The sequence below is a fragment of the Bombina bombina genome, chromosome 10 (genome assembly GCF_027579735.1).
Source record: "Bombina bombina isolate aBomBom1 chromosome 10, aBomBom1.pri, whole genome shotgun sequence".
NCBI classification, from domain to species: domain Eukaryota; kingdom Metazoa; phylum Chordata; class Amphibia; order Anura; family Bombinatoridae; genus Bombina; species Bombina bombina.
In genome coordinates, this window is record NC_069508.1 from 161,112,462 (window position 1) to 161,138,600 (window position 26,139).

At 40.1% G+C, this 26,139-nt stretch overlaps 1 protein-coding gene across 2 annotated transcripts in view; it reads left to right on the plus strand.

Moving 5' to 3' along the window:
- The window catches only part of LRP8 (LDL receptor related protein 8), a 200,807-nt gene that overhangs the window by 109,339 nt on the left and 65,329 nt on the right, over positions 1–26,139 (plus strand). The window contains exons 5-9 of one of the 2 annotated variants that reach the window (XM_053693447.1): positions 22,170–22,538; positions 22,949–23,071; positions 23,196–23,324; positions 24,502–24,621; positions 25,187–25,312. In XM_053693447.1, the coding sequence (XP_053549422.1) occupies positions 22,170–22,538; positions 22,949–23,071; positions 23,196–23,324; positions 24,502–24,621; positions 25,187–25,312 (867 nt within the window). The remainder of the gene's footprint in view (positions 1–22,169; positions 22,539–22,948; positions 23,072–23,195; positions 23,325–24,501; positions 24,622–25,186; positions 25,313–26,139) is intronic. The other variant, XM_053693448.1, reaches the window with a different exon arrangement.

A 26,139-nucleotide genomic window follows, 5' to 3' on the forward strand; every position in this document is an offset into this window, starting at 1 on the left:
AACCACTTCCAGTTCCTACGGTTTGCATTCCTGGACCAGCACTTCCAGTTTATTGCACTTCCGTTTGGTCTAGGTACAGCTCCAAGAAATTTTTTCGAAGAGTGGACCATTCTGAATCTCTCCTCTGTCTTCTTCGATCCCAGGAATGGGAGACAATTATAGAGAGAGTTCTCTTGTATCAAAAACCAGAGTAGAATTCACGGGTACTATTATAGAATGAGAATATTTCTAACAGACCAGCGACGTTGCAAGCTAGCTTCAATATGTCTTGCCCTCCTTAAGGCCTTCTGTGGCTCGGTGTATGGAGGTGATTGGTCTCATGGTGTCCGGCATGGACATCATTTCCTTTGCCAAGTTTTCACCTCAGACTGTTGCAACTGCGCATGCTAAAGCAGCTGAACGGCGCTCATTCGGATCTGTCTCAACAGATTTCTCTGGACAACCGATCTAGAGAATCGCTCTCTTGGTGTTTTTGTCCTGATCACTTGTCCTGAGGGACGTCCGTCTTAAGACCATCCTGGGTGATTGTGACTACGGTTGCGAGTCTGTCAGGATGGTGAGCTGTTTTGGGTGTCAGGAAGGCACAGGGCCTATGGGCTCAGGAGGAAAGCTCCCTCCTGATCTCATTTTGGATCTTCGGGCAATATTCAGTGCTCTGAAGGCTTAGCCTCTGCTGGGTTTGTCCCAGTTTATCAGATTTCAATCAGACAATATAACCTCGGTGGCTTACATCAACCATCTGGGGGGAACGAGAAGCTCCTTAGCTATGAGGGAAGTATCTCGGATTCTGGAGTGGGCGGTGACCCACATTTGTTCGCTGTCAGCGATCCACATTCCGGGTGTGGACAACTGGGAAGCGTACTTCCTCAGCAGACAATCCTTTCATCCGGAGGAATGGTCTCTCCATCCCGAGTGTTTACGGAGATTTGCAAGAGGTCTCATTACTAAGCTACCCAGATATGGGTCGAGGTACAGGGATCCTCAGGCGGAGCTAACAGATGCATTAGTGGTGCCTTGGAGGTTCAATCTATTTTATCTTTTCCGGACGTTACCACTACTTCCTAGTGTAGTGGCTCAAATCAAGCAGGCGTTAGCGATACTGATTATCCATCTTGGCCACGAAGAATATGGTTTGCGTATCTAATGGGGATGTCCTCATCTCCTCCGTGGAAGTTACCTTGTTGCAGGGATTTGCTGACCAAGGTCTCTTTGTTCATCAATGTCTAGATTCTCTGACTGTGTGGAGTTTGAACACTTAGTCCTAGCCAAGAGAGGGTTTTCTGAGAGAGTTATTTCTCCAACATAGGTGTGTCCGGTCCACGGCGTCATCCTTACTTGTGGGATATTCTCTTCCCCAACAGGAAATGGCAAAGAGCCCAGCAAAGCTGGTCACATGATCCCTCCTAGGCTCCGCCTACCCCAGTCATTCTCTTTGCCGTTGTACAGGCAACATCTCCACGGAGATGGCTTAGAGTTTTTTAGTGTTTAACTGTAGTTTTTCATTATTCAATCAAGAGTTTGTTATTTTCAAATAGTGCTGGTACGTACTATTTACTCAGAAACAGAAAAGAGATGAAGAATTCTGTTTGTATGAGGAAAATGATTTTAGCAACCGTAACTAAAATCCATGGCTGTTCCACACAGGACTGTTGAGAGCAATTAACTTCAGTTGGGGGAACAGTGTGCAGTCTCTTACTGCTTGAGGTATGACACATTCTAACAAGACGATGTAATGCTGGAAGCTGTCATTTTCCCTATGGGATCCGGTAAGCCATGTTTATTACGATTGTAAATAAGGGCTTCACAAGGGCTTATTTAAACTGTAGACTTTTTCTGGGCTAAATCGATTGATTATTAACTCATATTTAGCCTTGAGGAATCATTTTATCTGGGTATTTTGATATAATAATATCGGCTGGCACTGTTTTAGACACCTTATTCTTTAGGGGCTTTCCCAAAGCATAGGCAGAGTCTCATTTTCGCGCCGGTGTTGCGCACTTGTTTTTGAGAGGCATGGCATGCAGTCGCATGTGAGAGGAGCTCTGATACTTATAAAAGACTTCTGAAGGCGTCATTTGGTATCGTATTCCCCTTTGGGTTTGGTTGGGTCTCAGCAAAGCAGATACCAGGGACTGTAAAGGGGTTTAAAGCTTAAAACGGCTCCGGTTCCGTTATTTTAAGGGTTAAAGCTTCCAAAATTGGTGTGCAATATTTTCAAAGCTTTAAGACGCTGTGGTGAAAATTTGGTGAATTTTGAACAATTCCTTCATGTTTTTTCGCAATTGCAGTAATAAAGTGTGTTCAGTTTAAAATTTAAAGTGACAGTAACGGTTTTATTTTAAAACGTTTTTTGTACTTTCTGATCAAGTTTATGCCTGTTTAACATGTCTGAACTACCAGATAGACTGTGTTCTGAATGTGGGGAAGCCAGAATTCCTATTCATTTAAATAAATGTGATTTATGTGATAATGACAATGATGCCCAAGATGATTCCTCAAGTGAGGGGAGTAAGCATGGTACTGCATCATTCCCTCCTTCGTCTACACGAGTCTTGCCCACTCAGGAGGCCCCTAGTACATCTAGCGCGCCAATACTCCTTACTATGCAACAATTAACGGCTGTAATGGATAATTCTGTCAAAAACATTTTAGCCAAAATGAACCCTTGTCAGCGTAAGCGTGGCTGCTCTGTTTTAGTTACTGAAGAGCATGACGACGCTGATATTAATATCTCTGAAGGGCCCCTAACCCAATCTGAGGGGGCCAGGGAGGTTTTGTCTGAGGGAGAAATTACTGATTTAGGGAACATTTCTCAGCAGGCTGAATCTGATGTGATTACATTTAAATTTAAATTGGAACATCTCCGCATTTTGCTTAAGGAGGTATTATCCACTCTGGATGATTGTGAAAATTTAGTCATCCCAGAGAAACTATGTAAAATGGACAAGTTCCTAGAGGTGCCGGGGCTCCCAGAAGCTTTTCCTATACCCAAGCGGGTGGCGGACATTGTTAATAAAGAATGGGAAAGGCCCGGTATTCCTTTCGTCCCTCCCCCCATATTTAAAAAATTGTTTCCTATGGTCGACCCCAGAAAGGACTTATGGCAGTCAGTCCCCAAGGTCGAGGGAGCGGTTTCTACTTTAAACAAACGCACCACTATTCCCATAGAGGATAGTTGTGCTTTCAAAGATCCTATGGATAAAAAATTAGAAGGTTTGCTTAAAAAGATGTTTGTTCAGCAGGGTTACCTTCTACAACCCATTTCATGCATTGTCCCTGTCACTACTGCCGCATATTTCTGGTTTGATGAACTGCTTAAGGTGCTCGATAGTGACTCTCCTCCTTATGAGGAGATTATGGACAGAATCAATGCTCTCAAATTGGCTAATTCTTTCACTCTAGACGCCTCTTTGCAATTGGCTAAGTTAGCGGCTAAGAACTCTGAGTTTGCTATTGTGGCGCGCAGAGCGCTTTGGTTGAAATCTTGGTCGGCTGATGCGTCTTCCAAGAACAAGCTACTAAACATTCCTTTCAAGGGGAAAACGTTGTTTGGTCCTGACTTGAAAGAGATTATCTCTGATATCACTGGGGGTAAGGGCCACGCCCTTCCTCAGGATCGGCCTTTCAAGGCAAAAAATAGACCTAATTTTCGTCCCTTTCGTAAAAACGGACCAGCCCAAGATGCTACGTCCTCTAAGCAAGAGGGTAATACTTCTCAGGCCAAGCCAGCTTGGAGACCAATGCAAGGCTGGAACAAGGGAAAGCAGGCCAAGAAACCTGCCACTGCTACCAAGACAGCATGAAATATTGGCCCCCGATCCGGGACCGGATCTGGTGGGGGGCAGACTCTCTCTCTTCGCTCAGGCTTGGGCAAGAGATGTTCTGGATCCTTGGGCGCTAGAAATAGTCTCCCAGGGTTATCTTCTGGAATTCAAGGGACTTCCCCCAAGGGGGAGGTTCCACAGGTCGCAGTTGTCTTCAGACCACATAAAAAGACAGGCGTTCTTACATTGTGTAGAAGACCTGTTAAAAATGGGAGTGATTCATCCTGTTCCATTAAGAGAACAGGGGATGGGGTTCTACTCCAATCTGTTCATAGTTCCCAAAAAAGAGGGAACGTTCAGACCAATCCTAGATCTCAAGATCTTAAACAAATTTCTCAAGGTCCCATCGTTCAAGATGGAAACCATTCGAACTATCCTTCCTTCCATCCAGGAAGGTCAATTCATGACCACGGTGGATTTAAAGGATGCGTATCTACATATTCCTATCCACAAGGAACATCATCGGTTCCTAAGGTTTGCATTCCTGGACAAACATTACCAGTTCGTGGCGCTTCCTTTCGGATTAGCCACTGCTCCAAGGATTTTCACAAAGGTACTAGGGTCCCTTCTAGCGGTGCTAAGACCAAGGGGCATTGCAGTAGTACCTTACCTGGACGACATTCTGATTCAAGCGTCGTCCCTTCCTCAAGCTAAGGCTCACACGGACATTGTCCTGGCCTTTCTCAGATCTCACGGCTGGAAAGTGAACGTGGAAAAGAGTTCTCTATCCCCGTCAACAAGGGTTCCCTTCTTGGGAACAATTATAGACTCCTTAGAAATGAGGATCTTTCTAACAGAGGCCAGAAAAACAAAGCTTCTGGACTCTTGTCGGATACTTCATTCCGTTCCTCTTCCTTCCATAGCTCAGTGCATGGAAGTGATCGGGTTGATGGTGGCGGCGATGGACATAGTTCCTTTTGCGCGCATTCATCTAAGACCATTACAACTGTGCATGCTCAGTCAGTGGAATGGGGACTATACAGACTTGTCTCCGAAGATACAAGTAAATCAGAGGACCAGAGACTCACTCCGTTGGTGGCTGTCCCTGGACAATCTGTCTCAAGGGATGATGTTCCACAGACCAGAGTGGGTCATTGTCACGACCGACGCCAGTCTGATAGGCTGGGGCGCGGTCTGGGGATCCCTGAAAGCTCAGGGTCTTTGGTCTCGGGAAGAATCTCTTCTACCGATAAATATTCTGGAACTGAGAGCGATATTCAATGCTCTCCAGGCCTGGCCCCAGCTTGCGAGGACCAGGTTCATACGGTTTCAATCAGACAACATGACGTCTGTTGCGTACATCAACCATCAGGGGGGAACAAGGAGTTCCCTAGCGATGGAAGAAGTAACCAAAATTATTCTTTGGGCGGAGTCTCACTCCTGCCACCTGTCTGCTATCCACATCCCAGGAGTGGAAAATTGGGAAGCGGATTTTCTGAGTCGGCAGACATTGCATCCGGGGGAGTGGGAACTCCATCCGGAAATCTTTGCCCAAGTCACTCACCTGTGGGGCATTCCAGACATGGATCTGATGGCCTCTCGTCAGAACTTCAAAGTTCCTTGCTACGGGGCCAGATCCAGGGATCCCAAGGCGGCTCTAGTGGATGCACTAGTAGCACCTTGGACCTTCAAACTAGCTTATGTGTTCCCGCCATTTCCTCTCATCCCCAGGCTGATAGCCAGGATCAAGCAGGAGATGGCGTCGGTGATCTTGATAGCTCCTGCGTGGCCACGCAGGACTTGGTATGCAGATCTGGTGAATATGTCATCGGCTCCACCTTGGAAGCTACCTTTGAGACGAGACCTTCTTGTTCAGGGTCCGTTCGAACATCCGAATCTGGTTTCACTCCAGCTGACTGCTTGGAGATTGAACGCTTGATTTTATCGAAGCGAGGATTCTCAGATTCTGTTATCGATACTCTTGTTCAGGCCAGAAAGCCTGTGACTAGAAAGATTTACCACAAAATTTGGAAAAAATATATCTGTTGGTGTGAATCTAAAGGATTCCCTTGGGACAAGGTTAAGATTCCTAGGATTCTATCCTTCCTTCAAGAAGGATTGGAAAAAGGATTATCTGCAAGTTCCCTGAAGGGACAGATTTCTGCCTTGTCGGTATTACTTCACAAAAAGCTGGCAGCTGTGCCAGATGTTCAAGCCTTGTTCAGGCTCTGGTTAGAATCAAGCCTGTTTACAAACCTTTGACTCCTCCTTGGAGTCTCAATTTAGTTCTTTCAGTTCTTCAGGGGGTTCCATTTGAACCCTTACATTCCGTTGATATTAAGTTATTATCTTGGAAAGTTTTGTTTTTAGTTGCGATTTCTTCTGCTAGAAGAGTCTCAGAATTATCTGCTCTGCAGTGTTCTCCTCCTTATCTGGTGTTCCATGCAGATAAGGTGGTTTTACGTACTAAACCTGGTTTTCTTCCAAAAGTTGTTTCTAACAAAAACATTAACCAGGAGATTATCGTACCTTCTCTGTGTCCAAAACCAGTTTCAAAGAAGGAACGTTTGTTGCACAATTTGGATGTTGTTCGCGCTCTAAAATTCTATTTAGATGCTACAAAGGATTTTAGACAAACATCTTCCTTGTTTGTTGTTTATTCAGGTAAAAGGAGAGGTCAAAAAGCAACTTCTACCTCTCTCTCTTTTTGGATTAAAAGCATCATCAGATTGGCTTACGAGACTGCCGGACGGCAGCCTCCCGAAAGAATCACAGCTCATTCCACTAGGGCTGTGGCTTCCACATGGGCCTTCAAGAACGAGGCTTCTGTTGATCAGATATGTAGGGCAGCGACTTGGTCTTCACTGCACACTTTTACCAAATTTTACAAGTTTGATACTTTTGCTTCTTCTGAGGCTATTTTTGGGAGAAAGGTTTTGCAAGCCGTGGTGCCTTCCATTTAGGTGACCTGATTTGCTCCCTCCCTTCATCCGTGTCCTAAAGCTTTGGTATTGGTTCCCACAAGTAAGGATGACGCCGTGGACCGGACACACCTATGTTGGAGAAAACAGAATTTATGTTTACCTGATAAATTTCTTTCTCCAACGGTGTGTCCGGTCCACGGCCCGCCCTGGTTTTTTTTAATCAGGTCTGATATTTTATTTTCTTTAACTACAGTCACCACGGTACCATATGGTTTCTCCTATGCAAATATTCCTCCTTAACGTCGGTCGAATGACTGGGGTAGGCGGAGCCTAGGAGGGATCATGTGACCAGCTTTGCTGGGCTCTTTGCCATTTCCTGTTGGGGAAGAGAATATCCCACAAGTAAGGATGACGCCGTGGACCGGACACACCGTTGGAGAAAGAAATTTATCAGGTAAACATAAATTCTGTTTTTTTCTCTCTTTCAAGCTTGTAAGCTGGTTGCTCGTCGCATCTATCATAAGGTGTGGAGGACCTACTTATTCTGTTCTCCAGGATGAACTGGAGATGGGCTTTTCTGCAAGTCCCCTGAAGGGACAGATTTCGGCCCTGTCTGAGTTACTGCACAAGAGGTTCGCTGAGCTTCCAGATGTTCAGTCATTTGTTAAGGCTCTGCTAGGTTCAGATCTGTGTTTAGATCTAATGCTCCTCCTTGGAATTTGCATCTTGCTCTTAAAGTTTTGCAACAGGCTCCGTTGGAGCCTATGCATGAAGTAGACATTAAATTGTTGTCTTGGATGGCTCCTTTTCTACTGGCTATTGCTTCTGTGCGCAAGTATCTGTGATTGCTGCCTTGCAATGCGTCCCTCCTTATCTGGCTTAACATGCTGATAAGGCTGTTCTACAAACCAAGTTAGGTTTTCTTCCTAAGGTTGTGTCAATTTGCAACATCAATCAAGAGATTGTGGTTCCTTTCTTATGTCCTAATCCTTCTTCGTTGAAGGAACGTTTACAATGTATTCTGAATGTAGTTTGTGCTTTGAAATTCTATCTTCGGGCAACAAAGGAATTTAGACAAACCTCTTTCTCTGTTTGTTCTCTTTTCCGGGAAGCGTAGGGGTCGGAGGGCCTCTTCGACTTCCTTATCTTTTTGTCTGAGGAGTGTCATATGTTTAGCATAGAAACGGCAGGACATAAGCCTCCTCTGAGGATTACGGCTTATTCTACGAGAGCAGTGGTTTCCTCTTGGGCCTTCAAAAATGAGGCCTCTATGGATCAGATTTGTAAGGCGGCTATCTGTTTTTTTCCCCAAAATTTTTACAAGTTTGATGTTTTTGCTTCTGCTGAAGCAGCCTTTGGGAGAAAGGTTTTGCATGCTTTGGTGCCATCAGATTAGGGTCCGCCTCTCTTTTTTCCCTCCAGTTAGCATTCTGTGTACTCTAGAGCTTGGGTATATGTTTCCCACAAGTAAGGAATGCAGCTGTGGACTCTTCCCATATTAAGAAGGAAAACATAAATTATTCTTACCAGATTATTTCCTTTCCTTCTGTATGGGAAGAGTTCACATCTCCCGCCCGTGTTCTCCGATGGGCGGCCCTAAATCTAAATGTATTCTTCTGGCACCTTTTTCACCCTGATATTTCTCCTAATGTTCCTTGTTCCCTCGGCAGAATGACTGGGGTTATGAGGAAGTGGGGGAGGTATTTAAAGAGACATGAAACACAATTTTTTTCTTTCATGGTTTAGAAAGAGCATGCCATTTTAAACTACTTTCTAATTTACTTCTATTATCTCATTTTCTTTATTCTCTTGATATCCTTTGCTGAAAAGCATATCTAGATAGGCTCAGTAGCTGCTGATTGGTGGCTGCATATAGATGCCTCGTGTGATTTTCTCACCCATGTGCATTGCTATTTCTTTAACAAAGGATATCCAAAGAATGAAACAAATTAGATAAAAGAAGTAAAATGGAATGCTGTTTAAAATAGTTTTCTCTATGTGCAGAATGAAAGAAAAAATGTCCCACAAGTAAGGACTGCAGCTGTGGACTCTTCCTATACAGAAGGAAATGAAATTATCTGGTAAGCATAATGTATGATTTTTCTTTGTGAAGAGCATTGTAATGTGAAATATTCATAATTCATGTTGGTTTGCAAGCTAGTATGGGTGTTCGTTTTTTTTGCAGTTTGCATGTTCCATTGAAGTCTATGGGAGAGTTAACGTGGTCTCAATATCCAAAGATCAACATTTTGCGCATGCACAAAAAGCATCCTACTAGCGAAGTTGACGCGGGAGCGCAAAATAGCACTCTACTCATAGTCTAGCCCTGAGCCATGAAGAATCTGAATTATACAGGACTGTAAGGAAATCCTATAGTTTGTGCTACTGGTTTAAAGATAAATGAGATTTTGTTTCCACTTTTGTCTATATTTTAGTGCAGTGAGTGATGAGAGCTACAAACAGGAAATATGCAAATACTTCCTGAATTCACATCTGTAGTCTCATGTGCCTGTTTGTGTGCAAGCGTTTTTGTTTGTTTTCTGTACAAGAGCACCATTTTCTAATGCTTTATACACAGGTTCTTCTTTAGATGGTTACAGGAATCTCGTTTCAGACCCCTCTGTTCTCTCCCTGGCAGTTTTTAATTAGTTGTAATGCCGGGCAGGTGCCAAGAGAATTATGACACATCCCCTCATTTACTGACATCATCGGTCACATACTGCAGGTGGGCACCCTGCACCTCTGTATTAAATTATCCAGTATTAAGCCCCACAGCGTGTGTACAGCAGACTCTTGTTGGTTCCACAGCCAGTCATATAAGGGAAGTCTGAAACCTATAATTGAAGCTTAAAGGGAGACAACCCAATTTTTTTCTTCCGTGATTCAGACAGAGCATGCAATTTTAAACAACTTTCTAATTTACTCCTATTATCAATTTTTCTTTGTTCTCTTGCTATCTTTATTTGAAAAAGAAGGCATTTAAGCTATTTTTTTGGTTCAGGACCATGGAAATCACTTGTTTAATGGTGGGTGAATTTATCGACCAATCAGCAAGAACAACACAGTGTGTTCACCAAAAATGGGCCGCCATCTAAACTTTCATTCTTGCATTTCAAATAAAGATACCAAGAGAATGAAAATAATTTGATAATAGGAGTAAATTAGAAAGATGCTTAAAATTGCATGCTCTATCTGAATCACGATAGAAAAAAATTGGGTTCAGTGTCCCTTTAAGTCTTGAGACTGTAATATAAAATCTTTTGTAATGAATAGTTTAACCTGGAAATTCCACAATTCTAAAAATTGGAATTGCACACTGTACACTTCACACACTTAACCCTGCTCCATATCTGTTACCATAGCAGAGGTGATAAGATACGTAAAACAATGCAAGTTTTGCTAATAACATGGCAGTTACAAACCTTGTCTATTCCATTAACAAATCTGTATTGGCTTCTCCAAATAAAGCACGTGGTGGGTGTCTGGCTATTGAAAAAGCAACTGCAGCAAACACAGCATTAATGTATTCATAAAGTTTTCATGTTCAGCTTTTATGTTAATTTATGAAAAGTGAGAGAGAGAGAGAGAGAGAGAGAGAGGGAGAGAAATGAATTGTAGTACCTTTTTTAATTGGACTTACATGATATTTAAAAGACAAGCTTTTGAGAGATTTCCTCACTTCTTCAGGGCTAAAGCAATACTATATACTTGTTATTTTGACATCTTGTCTACTGGATTAACATGACTAAACACACACACACACACACATATATATATATATATATATATATATATATGTGTGTGTGTGTATGATGTATGTGTATGTAATACTATGTATGTGTGTGTGTGTATATGTGTGTGTGTATATATATATATATATATATATATATATATATATATATATATATATATATATATATATATGTGTGTGTGTGTGTGTGTATGATGTATGTGTATGTAATACTATGTATGTGTGTGTGTGTATATGTGTATATATATGTGTGTGTGTGTGTATGATGTATGTAATACTATGTATGTGTGTGTGTGTGTGTATATGTGTATATATATATATATATATATATATATATATATATATAGCTGTCTATAAAGATAGATATGTCTTTACAGAAATAAAAAAAAATGGTTTACTTTAAAAGACAAAAAGCAGTGGTACTGGTGTTCAGTAAATAACACCCGCTCAGTTGCGTTGGCTTGCGTCTGGTTCTGTGATCAGGCCCCATCTGTCCTTTGCGTGAGGGTATCATGAAGCGTAAGATATGTCTCAGGGCTGAGCTGGTCGCTGTGACCTTGTGGTTTCTGCTCATTATCTCTGCCACTGGAATGCTTGTGGTTTGTGTCAGATTCTGCAGCCTTTCCTGCTCTTTATGATGACTTCTGTGCTGTGTTAAGGAGACACACAATGCTAATTGGAAGCAGAATTTTCTCACCAGTATCACTAATAATACAAAGGCAGATGATCTGTCATTGTAAATTCTTATTATTCACATAAACAAATATGGATTGATCTTTTTCTATAGTAACAGAATAGACATTAAAGACCAGATTACGAGTGGAGCGGTATTTATCGCTCCCACTTACACACTAACCCTGCTAGAAGTAAGGTTTTCACTCACTCGCTATATATATATATATCTCTCTCTCTCTCTCTCTCTCTCTCTCTCTCTCTCTATATATATATATATATATATATATATATATATATATATATATATATATATATATATATATATATAATCTATATATCAGTTCAGAAAATCCTGCACCCGCAGTTCTTTGCACAAAAACCCAGGGTGCTTCCAGCAGGCAAACCATTTACAAATAAAAGGATGCACTCTCCAGGATTTTCCACAGCCGTCACCTTTGTTTAGTAATGTTTGGAGTTTCACTGATCAATTTTTACTGTGTTAGATTTAGTAGGAAGTACCAAAACAAAATCATCTCCCAACACACTACCAGTCTCCAACCCCCTCAACCAATAACCGATGTCCAAAACCTGCAAAGCCACAGACTCAGCTTTTTTGCTCCTGCTACTGAGGAATAATTTTCTGCTCATATAAGCTCCTCTCACCTCACTATCTGTCCCCTTGATCCCATCTCCTCACAATTACTGCCCTCCCTCTCTCCTACTCTTACTCCAATCCTCACACATATTTTTAATATCTCTCCCTCAGCACTGGTATATTTCCTTCATCCCTTAAACATGCACTAATTAAACTTATCCTCCAAAAAATCTTCTCTTGATCGATCATCCCTATCCAACTACTGCCCTATTTCCCTACTCCCCCTCGCTTCAAAATTTCTGGAAAGGCTTGTTTATACACATTTTTCACATTTCCTCAAATTAAACTCTTTCCTTGATCCATTGCAATATGGATTTTGCCCACATCAATCCTATTGGCTCTTCCAATCAGCCAATAGGATGAGAGCTCAATCCTATCGGCTGATTGGAACAGCCAATATGGTTTTAGCAGCCCTAATACTATTGGCTGATTGAAATCTTTCAGCCAATAGAAATGCAAGGGACGCCATCTTGGATGACGTCACTTCCATTGAAATTCCAGTTTACGGCGGCGACCTTATGAAGAGGATGCTCTGCGCCGGATGTCTTCAGGATGGACCCGCTATGAAGATAGAAGATGCCGTCTGGATGAAGACTTCTTCCTGTCTGGATGAGGAATCCTCCGGTTGGATGAAGATGGAAGAGGCCGCCCGGATGAAGACTTCTTGCCGCCTGGATGATGACTTCTCTGGCTGGATGGATCCTTCAAGCGGGACTTCAAGAACTGTAAGTGGATCATCAGGGGTTAGTGTTAGGTTTTTTAAGGGTTTTTTGGGTGGGTTTTATTTTTAGATTAGGGTCTGGGCATGTAAAAGAGCTAAATTCCCTTTTAAGGGCAATGCCCATACAAATGCCCTTTTCAGGGCAATGGGCAGATTAGGTTATTAGGTTTTTTATTTGGGGGGATTGGTTGGGTAGGTGGGTGGTGGGTTTAACTGTTGGGGGGGTGTTTGTATTTTTTTTTTTACAGGTAAAAGAGCTGATATCTTTGGGGCAATGCCCCACAAAAGGCCCTTTTAAGGGCCATTGGTAGTTTATTGTAGGCTAGGTTTTTTATTTTTATTTTGGAGGGCTTTTTTATTTTGATAGGGCTATTAGATTAGGTGTAATTCTTTTTTATTTTTGATAATGTGTTTTATTTTCTTGTAATTTGTTTGTTTTTGTAACTTAGTTTTTCTTTGTGGTAATGTAGTACTTTTAAGTTGAGTAGGGTTAGGGTTTTTTAATATGTAATTTAGTTAATTTAATTGGTAGTTTAATTTAATTGTAGTATAATAGTTAAGGTAGGTTAATTAATAGTTTAAAATAGTTTATTTTAATTCTACAGGTAAGTTTACATTTATTTGAATATAGGGATGTTGTAATTTTAATTTAAAGTTAGCAGGTTGTAAGGTTTAGGGGTTAATAGCTTAATTTAGTTTATGGCGATGTGGGGGGCTGACGGTTTAGGGGTTAATAGGTTTAGTTAGTGGTAGTGATGTGGGAGGCCAGGGGTTTAGGGGTTAACAAGTTTAGTGGTGTCGGGGAGTGGCGGAATAGGGGTTAATACATTTTATCTAGGTTGCGGCGATGTCGGGGGAGGCAGATTAGGGGTGTTTAGACTCGGATTTATGTTAGGGTGTTAGGTGTAAACGTAACTTGTTTTCAACCATATAAATCAATGGGATATCTGGCAGCATCGAACATAAGCTTTCGCTGCTTTCAGACTCCCATTGATTTCTATGGCATCTGCGGCCTCCAGGGTGGCGGATTGAAAACCAGGTACGCTGGGTCGGAATAGCCGCGAGCGTACCTGTTAACTATTTGATAAATGGGAAAAAGTGTCAAATAGAGCCGAATGTGTATTCGGAACATCTGTAATGACGTAAGCAATCTGCGTTGGATTGAGACCGGCGGATCGTATGTTACATCACAAATTTCAACATTTGCTGGTCTGTAGGCTTTGATAACTAGGTTGGATGAAGCTTGCAACAATTACACTGCAGAATTCCGGCGTATTTGCAGTTGAAGCTTTGATAAATATCCCCCATAGCCTGTATAACTGGATCATCTACAAAACCAAAATCTAGTGTATAATATCCCTTTAAGGTTACTAATGACCTAATTGCAGCAAATTCTAAAGGCCACTTTTCTTTGTTAAATACTTCTTTTCTGTCTCCAGCTTTTAACATGGATGACCACACTCTGTGACACAGCTCTCTTGTGGCTCTCCTCTTACCTGTCTAACCGGACCTTTAGTGTTACCTTCTCTGGCACATCCTCTGACTCTTTACCACTTTATGTTGGGGAACTACAAGCCTCTGTCCTTGGTCCCCTTCTCTTCTCAATTTATACATCATCCTTAGATTCTTTAATACAGTCCCATGGGTTTCAATACCATTTGTATGCTGATGATACCCAAATCTACATCTCTGCACCAGACCTATCCCCTTCCTTTACTAACTTGTGTCACTTACTGTCTTTCTAATATTTCATCCTGGATGCCCTCTCACTACCTTAAGCTAAATCTCTCAAAAACTGAGCTCCTTATTCCCCCCCCCTTCTTCCAAAACCCTACCCCCCAACTTTGTCTAACTGTTGATAATAACATCACTACCCCAAACCCGCATGCCCAATGTCTTAGGGTCATACTTGACTCAGCTCTCTTTTTCACTCCCCACATCCAGTCTTTGGCCAATTCTTGCCGCCTCCACCTTAAAAACATCTCCAAAATTTGCCACTTCCTCACATAAGACACAACTAAGACTTTAATCCACTCTCTAATCATTTCCCGCCTTGACTATTGCAACTCCATCCTCTCCGGCCTCCCTAGCTGCCGTCTATCTCCCTTAAATCCATAATAAATGCCTCTGCCAGACTGATCTTCCTTACACGCCGCTCCTCATCTGCTGCACCTCTCTGCCAGTCCCTTCACTGGCTTCCTCTAACCTCCAGAATACAACATAAAATCCTGACTCTAACTTTTAAAGCTCTGCTCATGACCTCCTTCTCTCCTCCTCTCTTGTTACCTCCTTACATTCCCGTCTACAAGACTTCTCCAGACTGACCCCTATTTTGTGGAACTCTTGCCATGCTCTACACGACTCTCCCCTAGTTTTCAAACTTTCTAGCACTCGTTAAAGACTGATTAGGGATGCATATAATATCCACTAACATTTTCCTTTCTTAGTTTCTCTCCTCCTTTAGTTATCCCCTTAAAGCTCATTAGCATGAGCCTAGCTGCTTTGTATATTACTTTCATAAGAGATTATTTACCCATGTCTTTAGCGCTGAGGAACCTGTTGGCGCTATACAAATAACTGATAATATCAATGAGTGTTAGTAGGAAGTACATGTCAATAATTGTTAGTAGGAAGTACCTATCAATGAGTGTTAGTAGGAAGTACCTATCAATGAGTGTTAGTAGGAAGTACCTATCAATGAGTGTTAGTAGGAAGTACCTATCAATGAGTGTTAGTAGGAAGTACCTATCAATAAGCATTAGTACGACGTACCTATCAATAAGCATTAGTAAGACGTACCTATTAATGAGCGTTAGTAGGAAGTACCTATTAATGAGTGTTAGTAGGAAGTACCTATTAATGAGCGTTAGTAGGAAGTACCTATCAATAAGCATTAGTAGGAAGTACCTATCAATAAGCATTAGTAGGACGTACCTATTAATGAGCGTTAGTAGGAAGTACCTATTAATGAGCGTTAGTAGGAAGTACCTATCAATGAGCGTTAGTAGGAAGTACCTATCAATGAGCATTAGTAGGAAGTATCTATCAATGAGCGTTAGTAGGACGTACCTATCAATGAGCGTTAGTAGGAAGTACCTATCATTGAGCTTTAGTAGGAAGTACCTATCAATAAGCATTAGTAGTAAGTACCTATTAATGAGCATTAGTAGGAGGTACCTATCAATAAGCATTAGTAGGAAGTACCTATCATATTGAGCTTTAGTAGGAAGTACCTATCAATAAGCATTAGTAGGAAGTACCTATCAATGAGCATTAGTAGGAAGTACCTATCAATGAGCGTTAGTAGGAAGTACCTATCAATAAGCATTAGTAGGAAGTACCTATTAATGAGTGTTCATAGGAAGTACCTATTAATGAGTGTTCATAGGAAGTACCTATTAATGAGTGTTCATAGGAAGTACCTATCAACGAGCGTTAGTAGGAAGTACCTATCAATGAGCATTATTAGGAAGTACCTATCAACGAGCGTTAGTAGGAAGTACCTATCAATGAGCATTATTAGGAAGTACCTATCAATGAGCGTTAGTAGGAATTACCTATCAATGAGCGTTAGTAGGAAGTACCTATCAATAAGCATTATTAGGAAGTACCTATTAATGAGTGTTCATAGGAAGTACCTATCAATGAGCGTTAGTAGGAAGTACCTATCAATGAGCGTTAGTAGGAAGTACCTATTAATAAGCGTTAGTAGGAAGTACCTATCAATAAGCGTTAGTAGGAAGTACCTATCAATGAGCATTAGTAGGACGTACCTATCAATGAGCATTAGTAGGAAGTACCTATCAATGAGGGTTAGTAGGAAGTACCTATCAATAAGCGTTAGTAGCATGTACCTATCAATAAGCATTAGTAGGAAGTACCTATTAATGAGTGTTCATAGGAAGTACCTATCAATGAGCGTTAGTAGGAAGTAAATATCAATGAGCATTATTAGGCAGTACCTATCAATGAGCGTTAGTAGGAAGTACCTATCAATAAGCATTAGTAGGAAGTACCTATTAATGAGTGTTCATAGGAAGTACCTATCAATGAGCGTTAGTAGGAAGTACCTATCAATGAGCATTAGTAGGAAGTACCTATTAATGAGCGTTAGTAGGAAGTACCTATCAATAAGCATTAGTAGGAAGTACCTATTAATGAGTGTTCATAGGAAGTACCTATCAATGAGCGTTAGTAGGAAGTAAATATCAATGAGCATTATTAGGCAGTACCTATCAATGAGCGTTAGTAGGAAGTACCTATCAATAAGCATTAGTAGGAAGTACCTATTAATGAGTGTTCATAGGAAGTACCTATCAATGAGCGTTAGTAGGAAGTACCTATCAATGAGCATTAGTAGGAAGTACCTATTAATGAGCGTTAGTAGGAAGTACCTATCAATGAGCGTTAGTAGCAAGTACCTATCAATGAGCATTATTAGGAAGTACCTATCAATGAGCATTAGTAGGAAGTACCTATCAAGAAGCATTATTAGGAAGTACCTCTCAATGAGCGTTAGTAGAAAGTACCTATCAAGAAACATTATTAGGAAGTACCTATTAATGAGCGTTAGTAGGAAGTACCTATTAATGAGCGTTAGTAGGAAGTACCTATTAATGAGCGTTAGTAGAAAGTACCTATTAATGAGCATTAGTAGAAATACCTATCAATGAGTGTTAGTAGGAAGTACCTATCAATGAGTGTTAGTAAGAAGTACCTATCAATAAGCATTAGTAGGAAGTACCTATCAATAAGCATTAGTAGGAAGTACCTATCAATGAGCGTTGGTAGGAAGTACCTATCAATAAGCATTAGTGGGAAGTATCTATCAATAAGCATTAGTAGTAAGTACCTATTAATGAGCATTAGTAGGAGGTACCTATCAATAAGCATTAGTAGGAAGTACCTATCATATTGAGCTTTAGTAGGAAGTACCTATCAATAAGCATTAGTAGGAAGTACCTATTAATGAGTGTTCATAGGAAGTACCTATCAATGAGCGTTAGTAGGAAGTACCTATCAATGAGCATTAGTAGGAAGTACCTATTAATGAGCGTTAGTAGGAAGTACCTATCAATAAGCATTAGTAGGAAGTACCTATTAATGAGTGTTAGTAGGAAGTACCTATCAATGAGCGTTAGTAGCAAGTACCTATCAATGAGCATTATTAGGAAGTACCTATCAAGAAGCATTATTAGGAAGTACCTCTCAATGAGCGTTAGTAGAAAGTACCTATCAAGAAACATTATTAGGAAGTACCTATTAATGAGCGTTAGTAGGAAGTACCTATCAATGAGCGTTAGTAGGAAGTACCTATTAATGAGCGTTAGTAGAAAGTACCTATTAATGAGCATTAGTAGAAATACCTATCAATGAGTGTTAGTAGGAAGTACCTATCAATGAGTGTTAGTAAGAAGTACCTATCAATAAGCATTAGTAGGAAGTACCTATCAATAAGCATTAGTAGGAAGTACCTATCAATGAGCGTTGGTAGGAAGTACCTATCAATAAGCATTAGTGGGAAGTACCTATCAATAAGCATTAGTAGTAAGTACCTATTAATGAGCATTAGTAGGAGGTACCTATCAATAAGCATTAGTAGGAAGTACCTATCATATTGAGCTTTAGTAGGAAGTACCTATCAATAAGCATTAGTAGGAAGTACCTATCATTGAGCGTTAGTAGGAAGTACCTATCAATAAGCATTAGTAGGAAGTACCTTTAAATAAGCATTAGTAGGAAGTACCTATCATTGAGCGTTAGTAGGAAGTACCTATATCAATAAGCAATAGTAGGAAGTACCTATCATTGAGCATTAGTAGGAAGTACCTATCAATAGGCATTAGTAGGAAGTACCGATCATTGAGCGTTAGTAGGAAGTACCTGTCAATAAACATTAGTAGGAAGTACCTATCAATAATCTTTAGTAGGAAGTATCTATCATTGAGCATTAGTAGGAAGTACCTATCAATAGGCATTAGTAGGAAGTACCGATCATTGAGCGTTAGTAGGAAGTACCTATCAATAAACATTAGTAGGAAGTACCTATCAATGAGCGTTAGTAGGAAGTACCTATCAATGAGCGTTAGTAGGAAGTACCTATCAATGAGCGTTAGTAGGAAGTACCTATTAATGAGCGTTAGTAGAAAGTACCTCTTAATGAGCATTAGTAGAAATACCTATCAATGAGTGTTAGTAGGAAGTACCTATCAATGAGTGTTAGTAGGAAGTACTTATCAATAAGCATTAGTAGGAAGTACCTATCAATAAGCATTAGTAGGAAGTACCTATCAATGAGCGTTAGTAGGAAGTACCTATCAATAAGCATTAGTGGGAAGTACCTATCAATAAGCATTAGTAGGAAGTACCTATTAATGAGCATTAGTAGGAGGTACCTATCAATAAGCATTAGTAGGAAGTACCTATCATTGAGCTTTAGTAGGAAGTACCTATCATTAAGCATTAGTAGGAAGTACCTATCATTGAGCGTTTGTAGGAAGTACCTATCAATAAGCATTAGTAGGAAGTACCTTTCAATAAGCATTAGTAGGAAGTACCTATCATTGAGCGTTAGTAGGAAGTACCTATATCAATAAGCATTAATAGGAAGTACCTGTCATTGAGCATTAGTAGGAAGTACCTATCAATAGGCATTAGTAGGAAGTACCGATCATTGAGCGTTAGTAGGAAGTACCTATCAATAAACATTAGTAGGAAGTACCTATCAATAATCATTAGTAGGAAGTATCTATCATTGAGCATTAGTAGGAAGTACCTATCAATAGGCATTAGTAGGAAGTACCGATCATTGAGCGTTAGTAGGAAGTACCTATCAATAAACATTAGTAGGAAGTACCTATCAATGAGCATTAGTAGGAAGTATCTATCAATGAGCATTAGTAGGACGTACCTATCAATGAGCGTTAGTAGGAAGTACCTATTAATGAGCGTTAGTAGGAAGTACCTATCAATAAGCATTAGTAGGAAGTACCTATCAATGAGCATTAGTAGGAAGTACCTATCAATGAGCATTAGTAGGACGTACCTATCAATGAGCGTTAGTAGGAAGTACCTATTAATGAGCGTTAGTAGGAAGTACCTATCAATAAGCATTAGTAGGAAGTACCTATCAATAAGCATTAGTAGGAAGTACCTATCAATGAGCATTAGTAGGAAGTACCTATCAATGAGCGTTAGTAGGAAGTACCTATCAATAAGCATTAGTAGGAAGTACCTATTAATGAGTGTTCATAGGAAGTACCTATCAATGAGCGTTAGTAGGAAGTACCTATCAATGAGCATTATTAGGAAGTACCTATCAATGAGCGTTAGTAGGAATTACCTATCAATGAGCGTTAGTAGGAACTACCTATCAATAAGCATTAGTAGGAAGTACCTATTAATGAGTGTTCATAGGAAGTACCTATCAATGAGCGTTAGTAGGAAGTACCTATCAATGAGCATTATTAGGAAGTACCTATCAATGAGCGTTAGTAGGAAGTACCTATTAATAAGCGTTAGTAGGAAGTACCTATCAATAAACGTTAGTAGGAAGTACCTATCAATAAGCATTAGTAGGACGTACCTATCAATGAGCATTAGTAGGAAGTACCTATCAATGAGGGTTAGTAGGAAGTACCTATCAATGAGCGTTAGTAGGAAGTACCTATCAATGAGCATTATTAGGCAATACCTATCAATGAGCGTTAGTAGGAAGTACCTATCAATAAGCATTAGTAGGAAGTACCTATTAATGAGTGTTTATAGGAAGTACCTATTAATGAGCGTTAGTAGGAAGTACCTATCAATGAGCATTAGTAGGAAGTACCTATTAATGAGCGTTAGTAGAAAGTACCTATCAATAAGCATTAGTAGGAAGTACCTATTAATGAGCGTTAGTAGGAAGTACCTATCAATAAGCATTAGTAGAAAGTACCTATTAATGAGTGTTAGTAGGAAGTACCTATCAATGAGCATTAGTAGGAAGTACCTATCAAGAAGCATTATTAGGAAGTACCTCTCAATGAGCGTTAGTAGAAAGTACCTATCAAGAAACATTATTAGGAAGTACCTATTAATGAGCGTTAGTAGGAAGTACCTATCAATGAGCGTTAGTAGGAAGTACCTATTAATGAGCGTTAGTAGAAAGTACCTATTAATGAGCATTAGTAGAAATACGTATCAATGAGTGTTAGTAGGAAGTACCTATCAATGAGTGTTAGTAGGAAGTACCTATCAATAATCATTAGTAGGAAGTACCTATCAATAAGCATTAGTAGGAAGTACCTATCAATGAGCGTTAGTAGGAAGTACCTATCAATAAGCATTAGTGGGAAGTACCTATCAATAAGCATTAGTAGGAAGTACCTATTAATGAGCATTAGTAGGAGGTACCTATCAATAAGCATTAGTAGGAAGTACCTATCATTGAGCTTTAGTAGGAAGTACCTATCAATAAGCATTAGTAGGAAGTACCTATCATTGAGCGTTTGTAGGAAGTACCTATCAATAAGCATTAGTAGGAAGTACCTTTCAATAAGCATTAGTAGGAAGTACCTATTATTGAGCGTTAGTAGGAAGTACCTATATCAATAAGCATTAATAGGAAGTACCTGTCATTGAGCATTAGTAGGAAGTACCTATCAATAGGCATTAGTAGGAAGTACCGATCATTGAGCGTTAGTAGGAAGTACCTATCAATAAACATTAGTAGGAAGTACCTATCAATAATCATTAGTAGGAAGTACCTATCAATAAGCATTAGTAGGAAGTACCTATCAATAAGCATTAGTAGGAAGTATCTATCATTGAGCATTAGTAGGAACTGAAGTACCTATCAATAAGCATTAGTAGGAAGTACCTATCAATAAGCATTAGTAGGAAGTACCTATCAATAAGCATTAGTAGGAAGTACCTATCAATAAGCATTAGTAGGAAGTACCTATCAATGAGCATTAATAGGAAGTACCTATCAATGAGCGTTAGTAGGAAGTACCTATCAATGAGCGTTAGTAGGAAGTACCTATCAATAAGCAGTAGTAGGAAGTACCTATTAATGAGCGTTAGTAGGAAGTACCTATCAATAAGCATTAGTAGGAAGTACCTATCAATAAGCATTAGTAGGAAGTACCTATTAATGAGTGTTCGTAGGAAGTACCTATCAATGAGCGTTAGTAGGAAGTACCTATCAATAAGCATTAGTAGGACGTACCTATTAATGAGCGTTAGTAGGAAGTACCCATCAATAAGCATTAGTAGAGAGTACCTATCAATAAGCATTAGTAGGACGTACCTATTAATGAGCGTTAGTAGGATGTACCTATTAATGAGCGTTAGAAGGAAATACCTATCAATAAGCATTAGTAGAGAGTACCTATCAATAAGCATTAGTAGGACGTACCTATCAATAAGCATTAGTAGGATGTACCTATCAATAAGCATTAGTAGAGAGTACCTATCAATAAGTATTAGTAGAGAATACCTATCAATAAGCGTTAGTAGAGAGTACCTATCAATAAGCGTTAGTAGGACGTACCTATTAATGAGCGCTAGTAGGAAGTACCTATGAATGAGCGTTAGAAGGAAGTACCTATTAATGAGCGTTAGTAGGAAGTACCGATCACTTAAGCACTTTATTATTTAAATGTTCTCTTTAAATGCGTTTCCTGTTTTTGTACAGTCTGCTCCCGAGCACAATTCCAGTGTGATGACAAGTCATGTATCTCTGCCACCATGGCGTGTGATGGTGTGAAGAACTGCCTTGATGGGAGCGATGAGGTGGACTGTTTGCCTGTGACCTGCAAGCCCAGGGAGTTCCGCTGTGGGATGGGCATCTGTATATCTGAGAAGTGGGTGTGTGATGGACAAGCAGATTGTGCTGATGAGTCAGACGAGGCAGAGAATCACTGTGGTTTGAAGAGCCAGCCCCAGGCAGTCACACATTGTGAGGCAAATGAATTTCAGTGTGGTAATGGCAAGTGTATCCACGTACACTGGCGATGTGATGGCGATGAGGACTGCAAAGACAAATCTGACGAGCTTGGCTGCCGTGAGTATTGCAACTAACTTCCTGATATAATACTGATGTATCAATCTAGCTATAAACAGTGCTAATTATACATACGTACAGCAGCCCCAAGTATCTAAGCACTTTTCAACTTGTGCTTTTTCCATACTGCTCTGTATACAGGGACACATTATGAGTTTTGTGCACTCTAGACACTTTTAATGTAGCGCTCAATCTCAGGTCTGTGAACAGGGTGTGTAGGTGACTGTTTAGGGCTTTGTCCTGTTCACCTTTGTTTGTATTATTTCTGTTCTAATACAGTTTTCTTTATTAAAAAAAATCATTTATATTGTCATTTCTTTTTCATGTTGTTAAGTTATCCAACAGGTTGGTAACATCTCTGTTAGATCAGCTACATTAAAGCAGTGTTCTAATTGGCGCTTTTCCCACAGCTCTTGTGACTTGCCAACCTGATGAGTTCCAGTGTGGGGATGGATCCTGTGTTCACGGCATGAAGCAGTGTAATGGTGTACGAGATTGTCCTGATAGCAGCGATGAGGCCGGTTGTGCTAGTGGTGAGTACTGTTATTTTCGAGGGCATAGTTCTTACTTCATACAGCAAGGATGGATTGGAGGGTCTGATGGATTGGGTTACTGGTCACCGGAGACTAATATTACTTACTTGTGTTTTTTTGCAAGCTGCAGAGTCCTCGTGTATCGGGCCAGGAAAGTTCCAGTGTAACAGTGGGGAATGTATCGACAGATTCAGAGTGTGTGATAAAAACAGAGACTGTCGGGACTGGTCAGATGAGCCAATGAAGGAGTGCGGTGAGAATATCCCACCTAGAAGTTCACCCCCTATCAGTGTTTGATAAATTACACTATGTTCCATTAAGTTTCTATTGCCTTGTTTCAGAAGGGAGGTGTATCTTTGTGAGCTGTAGTTATTAAGTGCTATTAACAGACTTGCATTTCAAGATATGCAATCCTGAGCACAAATGACTGACAATAGTTGGTTACTCATTGACTCAAACAGGGATAGCTTTAAACTGATATTAAACCCAATTTTTTTCTTTCATGATTCAGATAGAGCATGCAATTGTAAGCAACTTTCTAATTTTCTCCTATTATCAATGTTTCTTTGTTCTCTTGCTGTCTTTATTTGAAAAAGCAGGAATTTAAGCTAAGGAGCCAGACCATTTTTGGTTCAGCACTTGGGTTGCGCTTGCTGTATGGTGACTAAATGTAGCCACCAATCAGCAAGCACTATCCAGGGTCTGAACCAAAAGTGGGCCGACTCCTTAGCTTAAATTTGTGCTTTTTCAAATAAGAGAACAAAGAAACATTGATACTAGGAGTAAATTAGAAAGTTGCTTAAAATTGCATGCTCTATCTGAATCATGAAAAAAAAATTGGGTTTAATATCTCTTTAAATCGTGGCATAGGATCGGCAGTGAATACTTATGTCAATTGTATGCCTAATGAAGATGTTTTCATATTCAAAGCCATTAAAAGGGGACTACACCCAGCTTGAGATAGGAATGTCTGACAAGACTTGAAGACTGACAATCATCTTGTGGGTGTAGACAAAAGTCCAACCAAGCACCTCTATGTCATTCCAACTTTCTTAGTATAACTTATGATGTTTACTTGTGACTGGCAGGGATCAAGCCTGCAATGTCTGATCAATGTCTTCCAAACCCTCAGTAATAGGAAATGTATAAACTATCTTCCATTCTGTTATTGTAGCTGGAAATGCATTAGCCAGGCTAGGATGGACAGGAGACCTTGCCTTCAGCTGTTTTAGGGTTTGTGTGAGTGCTTAGATAGATGTTAGTATTTGTACAATGGCTATATTTGGTGAAAACATCACTATTAATGTCCAGCTTCTATAAATATTCTCAGAATGTCAATGAAGATTTGCTGATTTATTTTACCTGTAGCACAAGAACCAGGAGCTGTGAAAGCTAATCAGACTAATTTCTCCTCCGTCTCTCTCTCCCAGATGTTAACGAGTGTTTGGTTAGTAATGGAGGTTGCTCACACATCTGCAGAGATCTGGCAGCTGGGTATGAGTGTGACTGTCCTCAAGGGTACAGACTGCTGGACAAGAAGAGCTGTGAAGGTAAAGTGACACAATTTACCCCTCTTAGACACCCATAACCCAACCCTATATGGTGACGTAGATCAAATGCACCCCCTATTTAGACAATTCATGTCACTAATCTTCAAATATACTGCTTCTCAGAATACAAAAGCTGCCTTTCCACCTAGATGGACATAATTTGCGCTATTTTTAAATAGTTAATCCCACTCATGCCACATTTGCACATTGGAACCCAGTGTCTTCTTCTCAGCACAGTACCCTTCTTAACATGAAGACCCCATCCTGACACACACAGTTCTGAGGAACATGTTAATACTAGATATTATTATAGTGTGTATCTGACAAAGGGTGGGCTGTGCTCTCCTGTAAGGTTAACTGTGATATGATCTATGTATTATAACCAGTAATAAAGAAAGTTGTATCCCCCTATGCAAGTCCCCAGTCTGTGTGATGCTACAAATCATATGAACATCTCTGCAGGACTGCCATTAAGTTCTGCCATCCTATAAACACACACAGGCACTATTTATACTTTAGTGCAGATGTCACTCACTGGTCTATTAACAAACTTGTTCGGTTTCAGATATTAATGAATGTGAGAATCCTGATGCCTGCAGCCAGCTCTGTGTTAATTACAAGGGAGGGTACAAGTGCGAATGCCACGAGGGATACGAGATGGACAGTGTGTCCAAAACATGCAAGGCTGCGGGTGAGTAAAGGAAGAGAATGAGGCAGGAGCCCTAAACATACATGGCTTCTATGAATTATGGGGAGACAAATTGACAGACAAGGATGACTTTAAAGCAATTGTAGAGAAAGAGATGTGATTGCAAAGAGTAAACAAAGATTTTCTTGTTGGATTTGGAGATGAGTCCCTCTCCACTAATCAAGATATGGGAGAATGAGCATTAATGATAGCTTCAAATTTTATATCCATTTTGCTAATAAATGTAATTTTATCTAGTTGACATATTGATTAATCGCACAATACAATTCCCCTTTAATTATAATGGTTTTATAAAGATTTACAGAAAAAAAATATTTTCTAAAGAGTTTATTAAAGTTAGAGGAAACATTGGTGCAGAGATGTGTTCTGGTTGTAAGAAATGGATTTGTGATGGCCTAGTAGTGAAATCGCTGACAATCTCTGGGGGCTTTATATTGTTATGTAGGGATCTCTTGTTTATGCCCAGAAGTGAGAAAAAAACAGCTCACGGGATAACATTTGTATTTCCTACTGACAAGACCTCATAGATCATCTCACCCGAGCCGAGATCTGTAGATAATAAGGCCCTGAGTAAGAAATGGGGACTGGCGTTGAGAGAGTGAGAGCTGAACCCCATAGACTTAAAGTAAATAATTAAGAAGACAACAAAATATAATGAATAGAATAAAGGGGCGTGGGGAAGCAGTGCAGTGATGGGGAATGAGTGAAAGCAAAAGAGAGGTGAAGGGATAACAATGTGTGGGTTTTAATTAAATGGCTTTAAATAGACCTAAATGACAATAGCAATGCTTTAATGATTTAGAGTTATT